The sequence below is a fragment of the Marmota flaviventris genome, chromosome 5 (assembly GCF_047511675.1).
Source record: "Marmota flaviventris isolate mMarFla1 chromosome 5, mMarFla1.hap1, whole genome shotgun sequence".
Lineage (NCBI taxonomy): Eukaryota > Metazoa > Chordata > Mammalia > Rodentia > Sciuridae > Marmota > Marmota flaviventris.
In genome coordinates, this window is record NC_092502.1 from 13201440 (window position 1) to 13217094 (window position 15655).

Below are 15655 nucleotides of genomic sequence, written 5' to 3' on the forward strand. Positions count from 1 at the left end.
GTTTTCTCTGGCAGATGGCGAGCAGGTGGAACAGCAGTGGGAGGCCTCCCGTGGTCACCCCCACCTGGCATCCACCCAGGCCACTGAACTGTGACCCAGAAATAGATGCAACAGACCCCTCCCCAGGCTACCGGGTCCTGTACAGGGCTGCTGCCAATACTTGGGTGTAACACACCACCCCACACCCCACCCCCCCCACCCCCGCCCATTAGTCCCAGGGGAGAAGCAGGAGCCAGAGGCCTGAGAAGAGCTGGGCTGCATCCTGGGACGCTGGGTCTAATTCTAATCTCTGCCTAGGGCTGCCCTTCTGAGTGCCCCTGTCCCCACTGCTCCTTCTGCCTGGCATCATCTTCCCCACCTGCCACCTGGTTGGCTCCTTGTCAGCTCGAGCATCCCCTTCAGAGGAGCCGAGCCTGGAAGGGGGAGGAGCCTGGGAGGGGAGGTGCCTGGGAGGGGAGGAGCCTGGGAGGGGGAGGAGCCTGGGAGGGGGAGGTACCTGGGAGGGGGAGGAGCCTGGGCCAGAGGAACTCCCCTCACTCCAAACTACGCAGTGGTTTCAGCCTAGCCTGACGTTGGGCTTACCTGCTGAACTTAAGAACAAACATCCAGACCGATCAAGGATGAATCTCCGGGGGTTGGCATTTTACAGGACACACGGTTGATTGGCCACAGGTCAGCCTTAGTCCACCCGACTGGAGTTGTGGATTAGACCTACCGGGTGCAGCTTCCTTATACCAAAGCTCTGGCTTCCTTCTCATAACAGCCCTATCAGAGCTTCGGAGGCTTTTGCAAGGTCAAGGGCGGCCAGCAGGAAGAGGTGGAGCTGGGATGTGAATCGGTCTGGTCATGTCCAGAGTCCACATTCGGTCCTGCCGTTGAGGACCGGAGGCTGTGGATTCCAGAAGTCATGACACTGGAGCCTGGACTCCTGGGTTCTCCAGGTTTCTTCCTTGTCACTGCAGTGTGACAGAGGCGAAGGGGCGCTTTGGCTTACTCTGAGTCACATGGCAGGCCTGTCCAGGGCCTCCTCTCCAGCATCTCCTCAGCTTCCCCCAGGGAGACTGGGAACTCTCAGTCTGTGTCACAGCAGCCATCCAAGCCCCCCTCCTTGGGCACCTCTCTGTCTTCTCCTCAGGGCAAGGACTGCACCGTGCCCATCAACACCTGCATCCAGAACCCCTGCCAGAACGGAGGCACCTGCCACCTGAGCGAGAGCCACAAAGATGGGTTCAGGTACAGCTCACCACAGGCCTCCCTGCCCTTGGGCTCCATGGGCAGAGTCCTCTCTGAGAATGACGTTAAGACCCTGCCCACGTCACAGGGAAGCACGATTATCCCTACTGCACAGACAAGAACCCGAGGCATCAAAGGGATTAGCCTTTGCCTGAGTTACATAGTCAGCACTGGTACTTGGATTTGAACCCAGGTGCCAACCTCAGCTATCTAAGCTAGGAGTCTGCAAGGGAGCTGTAGTTGCCAACTGAAGTCAGGGAAGGAGCAGATGCAGCCTGGCAGCCCCACCACTCTCTCCTGGATGGTGAATAATGCTAAGAGTTGGTGGCAATGACCAGCTCCCTGTGAGCCAGCCTGACTAGTCATGCACTGTCCCATTAGCATCTTCTCACGACCAGGGGGTAGAACTAGCCCAGTTGAACAGATGAGGAAACTGAGGCTCAGAGATTGGTTTGCTCTAGGTCACATATCCTGACACTGGCTCCTGGAGCTTCTGTCCCCACCTCCCATCCTCTTTCCTTGCTGGTCTTAAGGTCTCAGAAGGAAAAGGGCATGGACACCATGTAAACTTTTCTTTACCCTGTGCTGAGCGTGAGATTGGGCCTCTGCCCAGACGTCAGGCCCCTTCGTGCCTCCTGCCTTCCCCGTAGCTTTCAGGTGCCCAGGCTTCCCAGCCAGTGGCCCTGGCAGGAGCAGACCATTGGAAGTGGCTCCTGTGGCACAGTGAGCCAGGCATCAGCTGCTGGCATAAAGGCTTCTGGTGCCAGGCTCTGACGGACATCTTAGAGCCTGGGTTGCCATTAATTTCTGAAAGCCCTCTGGTCAGGGGCTGCTGTGTGGTCTGTGGAAGAAATCAAGCTCTGGGCTCCTGGCTCTCCTCCCCGGGACACCCAGCCCACCCACATGTCCTCCTGCCAAGCCAGCCCCATCCAACCCTGCCTGACTCTTGACAAGTGAGACTCTGGCCCGAGTTCCTGTTCCTGCCTGGAATAGGCCAAACCACTCACTCCCACCCCCGCACCCCACCCCCACTCACTTGGAGCAGAATGAGGAGAAACCGCATGGAATCTCCCAGAGGTGACCACACGTGTCAGCCAGGAAGTTCACCTCCAGGCCCAGGTGAGGCTGTGCCCCAGCCAGAAGGAGAGAACTGGGGCTCAGGAAGGGAGGATCATCCCCATAGGCAATTCTGTGTCCCCTGGTCTCTCCTGGCCATCTTCCATTTTTGAGGAATTTCGAGTGAACAGGAAATATTCCTGAAACTTAATTTGAAAGGAAAAAGACCCAGATCCACAGGAGGAGGGCAGTGAGGCAAATGCTGGGGTGGGGTGCTTCCGTACGGGGTCCCACCAGGCCAGCCACCAGGGCGGCGGCCCCTGGTTAGAAAGGACTCTGCCCCCTTCCCTCCTGGAGTCATTTTCTAGGGCTGCCATCACCAAGGACCACAGACTGTGACTTGTGGCCACAGAAATGCTTGGACCGGGAAGCCCCAAATCCAGGTGTCTGCAGGGACAGGCTCTTTCCAAACCCAGCAGGGGAGGGTCCCTCCTTGCCTCTTTCTGGCTTCTGCTGGCTTCTGCTGGCATTCCTCGGCGCTCAGCCGTCACTCCAGGCTCTGCCTTCTCTGTCACAGGGCCTTCTCCCCTTGTCTGTCTTCACACGTCAGTCTTCTCACGGGGACGCTACGATGGGTGTCTAGTACGCCCTGCAACAACACTAGTTTCAAGTAGAGTCACGTTCGAGGTCCGGGGCTACGACTTCCGTCTGTCTTTCCTGGAGAACACAGTCCAACCCACAGCACCTTTTGGGAGTCAGAATTCTGGAAGCATCACACCCGCTTCAGACAGAGGCTTCTCTATTCTTGCTGCACTGTGGGCTCACAAAGGGAGCAAAGGCCACACCAGGGAGGTGCGACCTGGCCTCAAAGTCCCCGAGGCTGACTAATGCTCTTGAAGCTTCTTGACAACTCCTTCAAGTTTCCCAGTGAGGACGGGGAGACTCGGCCCCTGCCCACCTCTGTCCCACAGTCTGGACTCCCTTGGCCAGCCACCATCTATCTCATTACCCACAGTGGGGCCACCCTAATGTTCCGAAGCAAACCCAGAAGTTGATCTTCAAGAAAACCTACACTAATGCTTTGGTTTAAGACCTTGAATTCCTACCCACTCTGTAGTCTTTTTTGTGAACGCCCAGAGTTTCTGACATTTAAAAAAAAAAAAAAATGTCGTTTTTCTCCGCTATCTCGGGAGCTCAGTCCTCAGCCTTGTGTGGGAAATGTGATATGGTTTTCAGATTGCAGAGGGACAGGGGATTGATTCTAGGATCACAGAATTCATTCCTTAATAGTTTTAGTTTACTTTTTCAGTGACATCCCAAGTCAGAGCAGTCCCTGAAACAGAGGCCTGGACTTACTGAAGCTGGAGCCATGCTCATGGACGGGGCCAATCCCTGGTTATCAACTTGGCCCTGGGAAGAGGCAGGTTCCAGGAAGCATTTATTTAATCAGAGGCTTACTTCCCACCCACCCCCAGGCACCTCCCAGCCCCTTTCCCCTTCACTTCTGCCAGGCTTTATCTGTTCTTTTACATGCCCGATCCTGGGTTATAACCAAGGTCAGGCAGAGGACAGGGGGTCGAAGATTTTCTCTAAAAGATTTAATGCACCAGAGATGACGAAGGAAATATGTCCTATTGATTTACTGTGTTCAAGCCGCGCTCACCAGGACCCTCGGTCTTGGCAGGAAAGGGGTCCTCCCCCTCACCCCAGAAGCTGGAGGGGCTCAGAAGTGGTAGGAATACATGGCACAGAGAGATGGCTTCCCTGAGGAAAGGTTGAGAGGGTGTGGTGGTTTTTTTCTAGAACTAATGTCAGGCCATGTGCTTAGAGTTTTCCTGTGCACTGTGTTCCCTTCCAAGTGTTTCACTTGTATTATCTCATTTAATTCCTCAAGCACCCAAGGCCAGACAGCTAGAAACTAGCAGTCAGAAATCATTCCCAGAATCCTGGGTGCAGAGCCCCATGACCTCAGCTAAGAGGCCCAGCTGCCACCTCATCACAGAGTGAACCATCTCTGGAGGGGGTGGAGCGTCTGAGCCACAGAGGACAGGGCAGGTGTTTTAGAGGACAGCTGTAGGAATTTAAGCTATGCCCAGGAAACCACTTCCAGCTAGCGACAGTGGGGTGGCAGTACAGGTAGGACCTGCTCCAGGGCAAGGCAGCCAACAGGTGCCAGGGAGCCAGAACATGGCCTGGAGACAGGGAGCTAGTCAGAACCATCCTGTGGGTTCCCGAGGTCTTCCTGCTCTGGCCCGAGACCTCCTGTGTCCCGGGTGCTGCCTTGGTCCTCGGTCCTGAGACCCAACTAACTGTAGTTCTGCCTCCCTCTCCCCTCCCCTGCCCCGCTCCCTGCCCCTCATCCCTCTGCCCTCTTCCCTCATCCCAAAGCTGCTCCTGCCCTCTGGGCTTCGAGGGGCAGCGCTGTGAGATCAACCCCGACGACTGTGAGGACAACGACTGCGAGAACAACGCCACCTGCGTGGACGGGGTCAACAACTATGCGTGTGTGTGCCCTCCCAACTTCACAGGTGAGGGCTCAGGACGCCCCAGCACACTCATGTTGGTGGCATGGTGTGGACGGTATCTCTAGAAGAGTTCCCTTCCCTTAGTGACATTCTTAAAGGAGGAAGGACCCCACCTCCTTTCTCCCAGAGACCAAGATCCCAAGACTGTGAGTGCCACGAGGGGCCTCTCCAGCATCCTGTCTGCCAGCGTGTCTGGCTCCTCCACCCCACCCACCCACCCCTACAGGCCACTCACTCCTTCCCACTAGGAAGCGGGTCCCCAGAGCTCTTCCAGCTGTCATCCATCGAGCTGTTGGCTGTGCCCTCTTTTGGGAAGCCTGGTGGCCAGCGTGTGTGAGGTCAGCAGAGGCCCTTGAGCCGCTCTCGGCTTTGCTCAGGTGTCGTCAGCTGTCTCTGGAAATCTAGGTTCTTCCAGACACTCTGCCAGGAGCTAAGGAGACACAGGTTCAACAGAATGAGAACACAACTGTGTCATTCCAGAGGTCCCGGGACCACGGGGAAACAGTCCTGCTGGAGAGCGCGGGAAGGCCCCACAGGAGGGATCATTGCTTGGGGTTGTCTTTCTACCCACCCAGCCCCCAACCCAACACCTTTATTTAACCATCAAATAGACTATTAGATTTTGAGTCAAAATGATACTAATTGGTACAAACACAACTGACTTTGTTACCAAAGTGACCTGAAGTGGCCTATCCCAGAAAAAGAGCCAACTCGGGGAGCCCTGCACAGTTATACCCTTTTCTTAGCTCCTGATACAAATGAACACACTAGAAGTTCTGAAAACCCCTGCTTTAAAGAAAGCTGCCTATGTTTAGCCCGGCAGTTCCACACTCCTTTGAGCTTCCCTCTTATCCCACCTGGAAACCTGCTGCAACCTGGGTCCTAAGTTACAAGTTCCAGACCTGCTGGCCTAAGGCCCAGAGGAAATGGGAGTGAAGTGGCTCAGGACTCCCCGCGCCCCCAGCCCGATGGAACCTGGCTCATCTGTCCAGATGAAGTGTGCAGGGGTGTGGTGCCCAGTGGAGCAGCCCTGGGGACTGCAGAGGGGGACGTGGAGCAGCACCCATTCCCTGCAGAGCCTCCAGTCCACTAGCCAGGATGCCCCAGCACAGCTTGGGCTGCTGGATTGCCCTACGGCAGCTGAGAAAGCCTCCTGCCTCCTGGGCCCAGACAAGCCCTTGGGTTGAGAGAATGAGCAAGGGCATCTCCCCTGTGCCCTGCGTCGTCCATCTCCTGAGGGCAGAGTCGTAACCAAGAGCTGCACTAGCAACAGGCGACTCTTCTCAGGCACCCTTCACTACACGCAGAGCAGTGAATTAGGCAATAGAGACACCGAGAAGGCCAAGGTATGCCCTCAGCCCACAGGGGCTTCCTGAGAAGCAGCACTGGAGAGAGTTGGATAGCTGGTCCAGAAGAAGCTGCTCATCAAAATCCCAGCAGCTCAGGAGAGGGCAACGGTGCTCAAAATCAAAATCAGCTCTATGGCAGAGGAGGGCCTCGACTGGAATCCTCACCAGACAGACAGGCAGTGGCAGGGACTCTGAGGAGACCTGTCTCCTGCTTCAGTGGAACCCTGCCCCTGTCTCAAGGACCAGGCTGTTCCATATTTGTTGCACTCTGTTCCTGAGAGGAGTGCACTGTGGCTCTTCTGTCCCCCAAAACATCCAAGGCCTACACAGACACTTGGCTGCTTCTCTGAGCCTTTTCAGAGAAGGAGGAGGAGGAGGAGGAGGAGGAGGAGGAGGAGGCCTGTAAGGAACACTGTGGCCTTGAGAAGCTCCCTCTCTGGAAGGTGGAGATAGGCTTATCCCCACCCCAGAAGAGAACAGTTCTGGGGCGTCTCACTCACCCTCAGGGCCTTCTGCCCAGGCAGCCTGCTCTAGCTGCAGCTCCCCACCCTCAGCTCCGAGGAGAATGTCTGCCACTAGAAGTCTCCCTCCCTTAGATCACTCTCTACCTGGCTTGATTGGGTGGACTTTGAGAAAACCCAGAAGTCAGACCCTAGAATCCCACCCTGTTTGGGAGATGCCTCCTGCCTTACCCACCCCACCTACATACCTGAAAACTTTGAAGTAGTAGTTGTGCTTATCTGAGCCCCGGGTATTTATGACCCACCAGGCAACACCGTAGAAATCAAAGTTAGTTTTCCAGAGACCAGAAATTCAAATTCCTCTCATATTTGCTTCCCTTGAAAAACCCAAGAGGCTTCTTGATCTGGAGCAGGTGAACCATGCAGTTAAGCCTTCTTAGCCATTCTAAGGAGCCCCCTCTCACCCCCTGGGCGAGGTTATGGGTCTCTCTGTGCTTCCAGAGTTTAACTCTGTGGCGGCCTCAAGACTCTGGATGGTGAGGTTCTGTCTGTCTGTAGATCTCCCATCACTAGACCCTGGAAGAGGACAGAAGTAAGTCACTGTCTGCCCCAGCGGCTGGCATGGTGCCTCCCACACAGGAGGACTTAATGAAAAGGTGTGAAATTAAGAAAGCAATTGGACAGCAGAGCCCAAGCGGGGGTCCAGGCTGCCGCTCCAGACGCAGCTGCCCTGGATGATGGAGTAGAATCCCCAAGCAGGGGTGCTATGGCAGTGCCCATGGGAAGGAAACTCTAAGTCACAAAAACAATACACCAAGAGAAGAGTGTGAGGGCCTTGCTCTGTGACTTGACAGATGTAGGACTGAGGGTCCTGATACCTGAGTTCTTGTCCCTCTCCACCAGGTGAGCTGTGTGACGAGGTGATTGACCATTGTGTGCCTGAGATGAACCTCTGTCAGCATGAGGCCAAGTGCATCTCCCTGGACAAAGGATTCAGGTAGGACTTGCAGTCCAGCCCGCCACTGAGCACTCAGCCTCCAGCTGTCTGGGTTGGAAGCTGAGGCACTGTGTGTGCTGGGTAGGGGGGCTTCTCTCCCCACCCCACTCTCCTCTGGATCTGACTCATCCATGGTCCAAGTCTCTCAGGCTTTCCTTTTCCCTATGTGAGTGTCTCTGTCTTGTATGTCTCTCTCTCATCTCTGCCAATAGAGAGGGAGAGATGTTCTCTTTCCTTTCCTTCCCCCTTTTCCTCTCTTTCCTCGCCTCTTCTTCTCTCTCCTCGCCTTCCCACCCCATCTTTCTCTCTCTCTCTCTCTCTCTCTCTCTCTCTCTCTCTCTCTCTCTCTCTCTCTCTGTACATCTCTTCTTTCCAGAGCTAAAAACGTTGCTCAGAGGAAACAAAGTGTGAAGGGTGTTTGGTGGCCTTCCCAGGGCACAGCCTTCCGGGCCATCTTACCTGGGGCTACAGAAGGTTTGCCAGCTTGCACACGTAGGAGGAAGGGAGTTGGGGGACAGGAGCCCCAGCTGGGTTCAGCAGCCACAGCCATAGGTGGAGCCGTCTCCACAGTGAGCAGCAGAGCCAATAGGTGTAAAAGGAGCACATGAGCAATTCTGAGGTGGAGGGAGAGGCTTCCTCGGGAGAGGGCCACCCAGTTCACAAGCCTGAGAAACCAGTGGCACTCCTGGGAATTCCTCCTAAGGCTCTCTTCCCACCTTCTCCCCTCGCCCTCCATCATGAAAACTGGTGCCAGTGTTTCTTCTGGAGAAGATACTTAGACCCTCAAGACCTGGAAGTCTCTGACATTGATAGGATGGTGGAATCCTACAGCCAAGAATGCTCTCCCTGTCCCCGAAACTGCTTTCCACACACAGTTGCTTCCTCTCCTCCCCAGCAGGCTCTGTCCAGGAGCAGAGGGAGCCTCTAACACCCAGGATCATGGTGCAGGGGAGCAGGCAGAGACCAGGGCAGCTGGGAATCCCAGGATGTGCCCTCAGCTGACACCAGAAACATTTCTACTGAGCTCCCTTAGGATGAGGGACCTGCCTCTGGAACTCAGTGCTGCGCTGCCCCGTCTCTTAGGAATGCTAGGGAGTTAGGGGTTCTCATGAGCCTCTGGACTTGTTCCTTGAAATCTCACTCTGTATTGTAACCAAGACCCCTTGAGTTCTAGGACAATGGAGAAGAGAAAGAGGCCAGTCAGGCTTTCACAGTCTCGGATATTTTATTTATCTGCAATGTCTCCTTAGAGACACTATCTTGAAAAGGTCTACTGAGCAGCTCAATAATGTTAGCTTTTTATTCAAATGCATTTAAATCAATAATCCTTTCTCCAGTGCAACATTGTATCATCTTATGCCCCTCCCTCCCATCAGCAAGCAACTCATATCCCATGGCAGCCTAGAAGGGTGTTAGCAAGAAAAATGCGGTCAGTGCGGCCTTTGCCTAAGTGGGAAGATATATATCCTTGGAGATCTCCTTGTATGCTCTTCTAATGAGGTCTCAGCAGAGGGCAGATAGGACCTGCCCATAAACACTGAAAATAATCATAAACACAAAGATCACAGTGATTGGCACACACTGAGAACTTGCTCTGAGCCAGGCAGGGAGCATTCTCATGGAACACCCAACAATCTCAGAATGCACAACTACTGCCCACAGTCCACGAGGCACAGCGGGGTAAAGCACATCTCCTGGAGACAGGCCTAGAAAGGTGTGGACTCAGCCCCCCCAGGCCTGGCCAGTTTCTCAGTTAAATCCAGACTCCAGATGTCCTGCAAACAAGAGTGTCACTGTTTTCTCCCCCTGGTCCACAATGAATGGATCCAACAGATACTAAAATTACATTAACCTTTCACTTTAACTTGAAGAAAGATACAGGCTCTTGCCATTTGGAAGCAATAGGAAATGCAGGGTGTCACCAGCCTCTTCTCTGGATGAAGTAGTGTTGTCTAGATCCTGGCTGCAGGGAATGAAGTCCCCCAACCAGCAGCAGCAACCACACATGGAAGCTTGCTGGGAATGCTGATTCCCCGGCCCTGCTCAGACTCCCTGAATCAGAAGCTACACTTTAGCAAGATCCCTGATTGTTTTATAGGCTTGATAAAATTCGAGATGTGGCCAGGCATAGGGTCACCTGTAATCTCAGCAACTCAGGTGGCTAAGGCAGGAGGATGACAAATTTGAGGCCAGCCAGTCAACTTAATGAGATCCTGTCTCAAAAAAATTTTTAAAGTGCTGGAAGTGTAGCCCAGTAGTAGAGCACCCCTGGATTCAGTCCTAAGTTCCAAAAAATAAATTAATAGGTTTGACAGTGCCAGTGTGGAGAGGACTATAGAATATATAAAATTAAAAAAAGTAGAATGTAAACACATTGGCCTCCAAACCTCACTGCTGAGTTTGGAAGTGTGAATAACTTCCCTAATTGCTGATAAAGACCTTATCAATAGCCCTGAACTCCATACTTAAAAGGCTGGATTTGATCCTGTGAAGTGTTGGGCAGTTGTTATGGCTCTGGGCAGGGTCAGAGGGCTTGAGCTACTCTCCAGGTCTCTTTTGAATTCAGGAGAATTCAAAGACACAATCTTTCCAGGGCCAGGTTTCCCGTGGTAGCAGAGGTGTGGACCACAGTATGCTGAGCCCTCCCCCCACAAGGCATTTCATTTATTATTTATCATCAACTGTATTTAAAGATGAAGAAACCAAAACACAGGTCATGAATGGTCAATGCACTTAGAACCGCGTCTGACACATAGTGTAAACTGTCACTCCACGCAGGGCACAGGAGTGACTTCAGCTCTCTGAGCTCTGTCTTCTTCCTGATGATAGACCCTCCTTTTCAGGGTCCTGGGAGGACTCAGTGTGACACTCTGGCATGTGCTTAGCACAGTGCCTGACACAGTCCTGAAGGTCAGTTCTAGGGAGAAGGTGGCAGAACCACGCCAAAAGCTGTGTGGTTCCACCCCATGGCCCTCGGCCTGGCTCCTGGAAACACTCCCCACTGCATGAAGCAGACAGGCCTCAACGGCGCGGATCGGAGGCTGTGACCACGAGTGGTACCCGAGTGAAGCCAGGCCAGGCAGAACCTTAAGGAACTTGAGTGGACAGGGGGAGGGAGGCCACCTGGAGGGGGACAGGAGCCAGGCCGGGAAGCTGCCCAGGCCTAAGAGTAGCTTCACACTGACTGTGTTCCAGGTGTGAATGCGTCCCTGGCTACAGCGGGAAGCTCTGTGAGACAGACAATGACGACTGCGCGGCTCATAAGTGTCGCCACGGAGCCCAGTGTGTGGACGCAGTCAATGGCTACACATGCATCTGCCCCCAGGGCTTCAGGTATGGCAGAGAGTCTCCTCTGGATGACGACAGTCTAGGCCCAGGCACCCTACAGCTACCCAAAGGGACTCTTATAGAGTGGACTTAGGTCCCAGCCCACGTGTCAGGCTTGCATGGGATGCCGTCTAAGGGAGGATGCCACCATCTTGGAGCCCAGATTGCAGGGTGGTGGAGCCACCTGCCCACGTGGCTGGGTCTGTCTTGTAGGCTGGAGAACACAAACATTGTGGTGTCCCAATGGCAGAAAAGGGGAGGTGAGTGGGGGGCTTGGGACAGTCTCTGGAATCAATGAAGCCAGAAAAAAGGGGAGGCCTGGGCCGGCGGCTAGATGTCTGAGGGGGTTGTGGAAGGAGAAGCCTGGGTTCCCGGTCCAGCTCCTACACTGACTAGCAGGGCCGGGGGGAAAGGGTCAGTGGGGGTCAGACTGGACACCAGTGCCATGCCTACCAGTGCTCACCAGATGGCATAAACCTAAAATGTGCAAATAAGCTTTGCATATAGACTCCAAGGTCCTGAGCCTAGAAGGAGCCACAGAGTTCTCAAGGCCAGAGTTTCTAAAAGCTGGACTGAGACCCTCCTCCGCACCCGAGGCTCGTGAAAATATTGATTCCTGTGCCCCACGCCAGAGCTACTGAATTAAAATTTAGAAAAATTAAAATAGAAAAAAAGGGGGCTAGAAAGTCTGTACTTTTTTTAAAAAAAAAGCATGATAAAATATACATAACAAAATTTACCACCTTACATATTTTTAAGGATAGAGCTCAGTGGCATTAAGCATATTCACCTTGTGGTGTGGCCATCACCAACATCCATCTCGAGAACTTTTGCCTCTTGCAAAACTGTTTCATTAAACAACAGCCCTGCATTCCTCCCTGTTCACTCCAGGGAGCCCACGTGATTAGAACCTGTTACCCTTCGTGTCTGGCTTATTTCGCTCAGCATCATGTTCCCAGGCCCACCTGCTGTAGCATGTGTGTCAGGACTCCCTTTCCCCGTAAGGGCCAGCAGCATCTCACTGGGCGACCTGCATTTGTTTATCCCTTCACCATCCATGAACAGGAACAATTAACAATTGACAATTCACCCCACGCATTCTGATGACACTGACATTTGGGGACCTGTCTGACTCAGTTACTTTAAAAATGGGAAAACTTGGACTTAAAGCAAAAAAAAAAAAAAAAGGACTTGCCCCAGGTAGTGGCAGGGCTGGAACTAGACCCTGGAACTGTCTCCCCCCATCTCACGGGCTCTCTGCCAGAGGCTCCTTGTTGGTAACTGATTGTCTCTTCTCCCCCCTCTGCCCTGTGCTCCCCCCATGCTTCCCTCCCCTCCTACCAGTGGACTCTTCTGCGAGCACCCCCCGCCCATGGTTCTGCTGCAGACCAGCCCCTGTGACCAGTACGAGTGCCAGAACGGGGCTCAGTGCATTGTGGTGCAGCAGGAGCCCACCTGCCGCTGTCCCCCAGGCTTTGCTGGCCCCAGATGCGAGAAACTCATCACTGTGAACTTCGTGGGCAAGGACTCCTACGTGGAACTGGCCTCCGCCAAGGTCCGGCCCCAGGCCAACATCTCTCTGCAGGTTCGCCTTGCCCCGTTCTGCCCTTGGAAGGACCCAGTTTGCCCCCAGTCCCTGAATTGACAATGGCATCCTTCTCTACAAGGGAGACAATGATCCCCTGGTGCTGGAGCTGTACCAGAGAACCACCAGGATGCCTCATGTCTTAGCAGTTCTGCTCCTTCCCCCAAAAAATTATCCAGGACAACATTCAGCTTTGGGGAAGTAGGACTCGCTCTATCTAGATAGATTTCTAGATGCCTCCTGACCAGCCCTCACTGCAAATGGCAGTTCCCGTTTCTAGTCTTATTCCCTCATTCCTCTAGAAAATATTTGTTCAACTATTATATACAGATACTGCTGAGAAGCGGGGCTTCGATAGTAGACAAAACAGAAAAAGCACCTTGTCCATCCAGGAGGACAAGGAGAGAGACAGCGGCACAAGGGTCACTGCGGGAATGTGCTGGAGGGACAGCAAGCCCATTCTGCAGGGAAGGCTTCTCAGAGGCGGTGATGCCCAGGCTGAGAGGTGAAGGATGAGTAGGAGTTTTCTGATGAAAGTAGAAGAGTGGAAGCCAAGGGTACAGGGTGAACGCAGACTGGAGAGGACCAGCAGATTTCTCAGCAAGTGCAGAGGCCCAGAGGACAAACACAGTGGAAACCCGTTCAGGGTGAACAAGTTCTTTTCCCAGTAGCTTCATTCAGGTTCCTTGCTTTGGACCTGAGCCCGTGTATTCCCGACTGTATTTCTGGTTAAGCTAAATGCTGTTCTGGAGGTAGATGTGGGCAGGGAAGGCGGAGGATGGGCAAAGAACAGGCCCCACCTGCAGGCTCCTCATGGAAGAGGAGACCCAAAGACGTACCAGGATGGTGCTGACCAGGTAGTGGCCCCTGCCCCTGGGTTTGGGTGCTGCTGGGCACTCACTGGGGTTCTCTTTCTGGCTATGGCCAATTAGCCCAGGTTAAAGTTGGAGTTTATGGGGGAATACTGCTCAACAAAGATCTAGAGAGCACCCAGACATCCCAGGGACTCTTCCAGGTGCTGGGGTCGGGTCGACACAATGTTCAAACTCCTCACCTGGCAGAGCTTGCAGCCTGTGGGCAGGCCCCTCAGCTGAGGCTTGGCCTGGCACAAATAGGAAGGAAGCTCTACCTGCCATTGTCCCTGGACCCCCAGCTCCACCCAGAGACCTAGCTTCTGGGTCCCAACCCCAGATCTCCAGGGTCCTGTCAAACTTCCCTGCTTCACATCCCATTCACAGCTACACAGGTGCCGGCCATGAGTGCAGGTGGCGGGCACAGGAGCGCCCCCTGGCTCTCGGCCTTGGCAATATTTCACAATCCCCTGGAGAAGTTTCATGTGAGCTCACTCTGGGTGAAGCCAGAAGCTGGTGTATCTTAAAGTACCCCCAGAAGCAGCCATCTGGAAGAGGGTGCTGGGAGAGGGGTGGGAGAGGTTGACCTCAGGTAAGCCCTAACCCACGTGCCCGGCCCTCTCTCCAGGTGGCCACTGACAAGGACAATGGCATCCTTCTCTACAAGGGAGACAATGATCCCCTGGCGCTGGAGCTGTACCAGGGCCACGTGAGGCTGGTCTATGACAGCCTGAGCTCCCCTCCAACCACGGTGTACAGGTGAGGACCACGCCCCCAGCCACTACTCACCTCCACACCAGAGCAGCCAGGGTGAAGCTGATACCCCACCACGCATGCGCGCGTACACACACACACACACACACACACACACACACACACACACTTCCTGCACAGAGTGGCAGGTGGGAGGGAGAAGGGCAGCACTGGAGGCAGAGGCAGGCCAGGAAGGCAGGGTCCAGCGGGAAGATGACACCTCATTACCATAAGATAAATGGCCAGCTGGCTACTGTGCATGGAGCCAGGTGCTCCAATGGGAATGAGGCTGCTTAATGAGACGCCCTTTTCAAAATGTCATTCTAATCTTTTATTAGTTTAAGAAAGAAAACGGGGCAATTAGCATGCAATACAAGGGAAAGACATTCAAGAGCATTGGGAAATAGGGCCACTGCTTCAGTGACTTTCAAATTGCCCTGAAGGACAACTTCAGAACACAGTCACCCTGTGTGCTAGTCAGCTTCCCACTACTGTAACAAAATGCCTGAGGAAATCAACTTATAAAAAGGAAAGGTTTATTTTGGCTGACAGTTGTAGAGGTTTCAGTACATGGTTGCTTGGCCACGTCACTTTGGGCCTGTGCATTGGCAGCACACCATCACAGGGAGCATGTGAAGCAAGCAGCTGGCCTCTTGGTGGTGGGGAAGTAGAGGGAGAATGAGAGGAAGGGGCTGGTGTCCCAATATCCCTTCAAGGGCACACCCTCCCCCAGTGATGGGAAAATCTGAAATTCTCCAAAATCTGAAATTTCCTGAGCGCCAACATAACACTCGAAAAATTTTCAGAGCATTTTGGATAAGTGATGTTCAACAGGTAAAGTCTGTGCAAAAATCCCCAAATTTAAAAGAACTACTAAATCTGAAACCAGTACTAAAGAGCTAAAATATAAAATAATTTTAGTTACAAATATCTTTATAATAATTCTTAAAAGTAACCACTAGAATTTTTACATGTCTTTGTTACCCCCAAATTGTGAAAAACACTAGTGGGGGCTGAGGCTGTGGCTCAGTGGTAGAGCGCTTGCCTAGCATATGTGAGGCACTGGGTTCAATTCTCAGCACCATGTATAAGTTAATGAATAAAATAAAGGTCTACACATCTAAAAAAAATATTTTTAAAAAAACCCACTAGTGGACCAGGAGCAGAACTTGGGGAAATCCCAGAACAAAGTAGAGCCATGCTCTTCACCATGGAAACAGGAGCGTATTCCATTGGGGTTGGTGAAAAGAAGAAATAGTTGGACTTCCTCTTCCCCCCAACTAAATCTTTTCTTCAGTTGAAACTTGATATTAAACTCAAGAGTATTAAATGCATAGAGGCCAAAGTGCCCTGGGGGCCGGGGATGGAGCCACATTCCCACCCTAACCATCCAGGCCCCTGATTCTCCTCCAATAAACCCAGTGTGAAAACCACTGGTTACAACCCGTGGTCTGGCTGGGAATATGGCTTGGTGGCAGGGTGTTTGCCTAACAGGCCCAGGACCCTGGGGGGCATCCC

The 15655-nt window shown here is 53.2% G+C and overlaps 1 protein-coding gene across 1 annotated transcript in view; it reads left to right on the forward strand.

Annotated features, from left to right (window-relative positions):
• Positions 1–15655, forward strand: part of Slit3 (slit guidance ligand 3) — a 568801-nt gene that overhangs the window by 534360 nt on the left and 18786 nt on the right. The window contains exons 27-32 of the mRNA XM_027938651.3: positions 1136–1233; positions 4678–4817; positions 7528–7621; positions 10817–10954; positions 12293–12533; positions 14013–14143. Of these exons, the coding sequence (XP_027794452.3) occupies positions 1136–1233; positions 4678–4817; positions 7528–7621; positions 10817–10954; positions 12293–12533; positions 14013–14143 (842 nt within the window). The remainder of the gene's footprint in view (positions 1–1135; positions 1234–4677; positions 4818–7527; positions 7622–10816; positions 10955–12292; positions 12534–14012; positions 14144–15655) is intronic.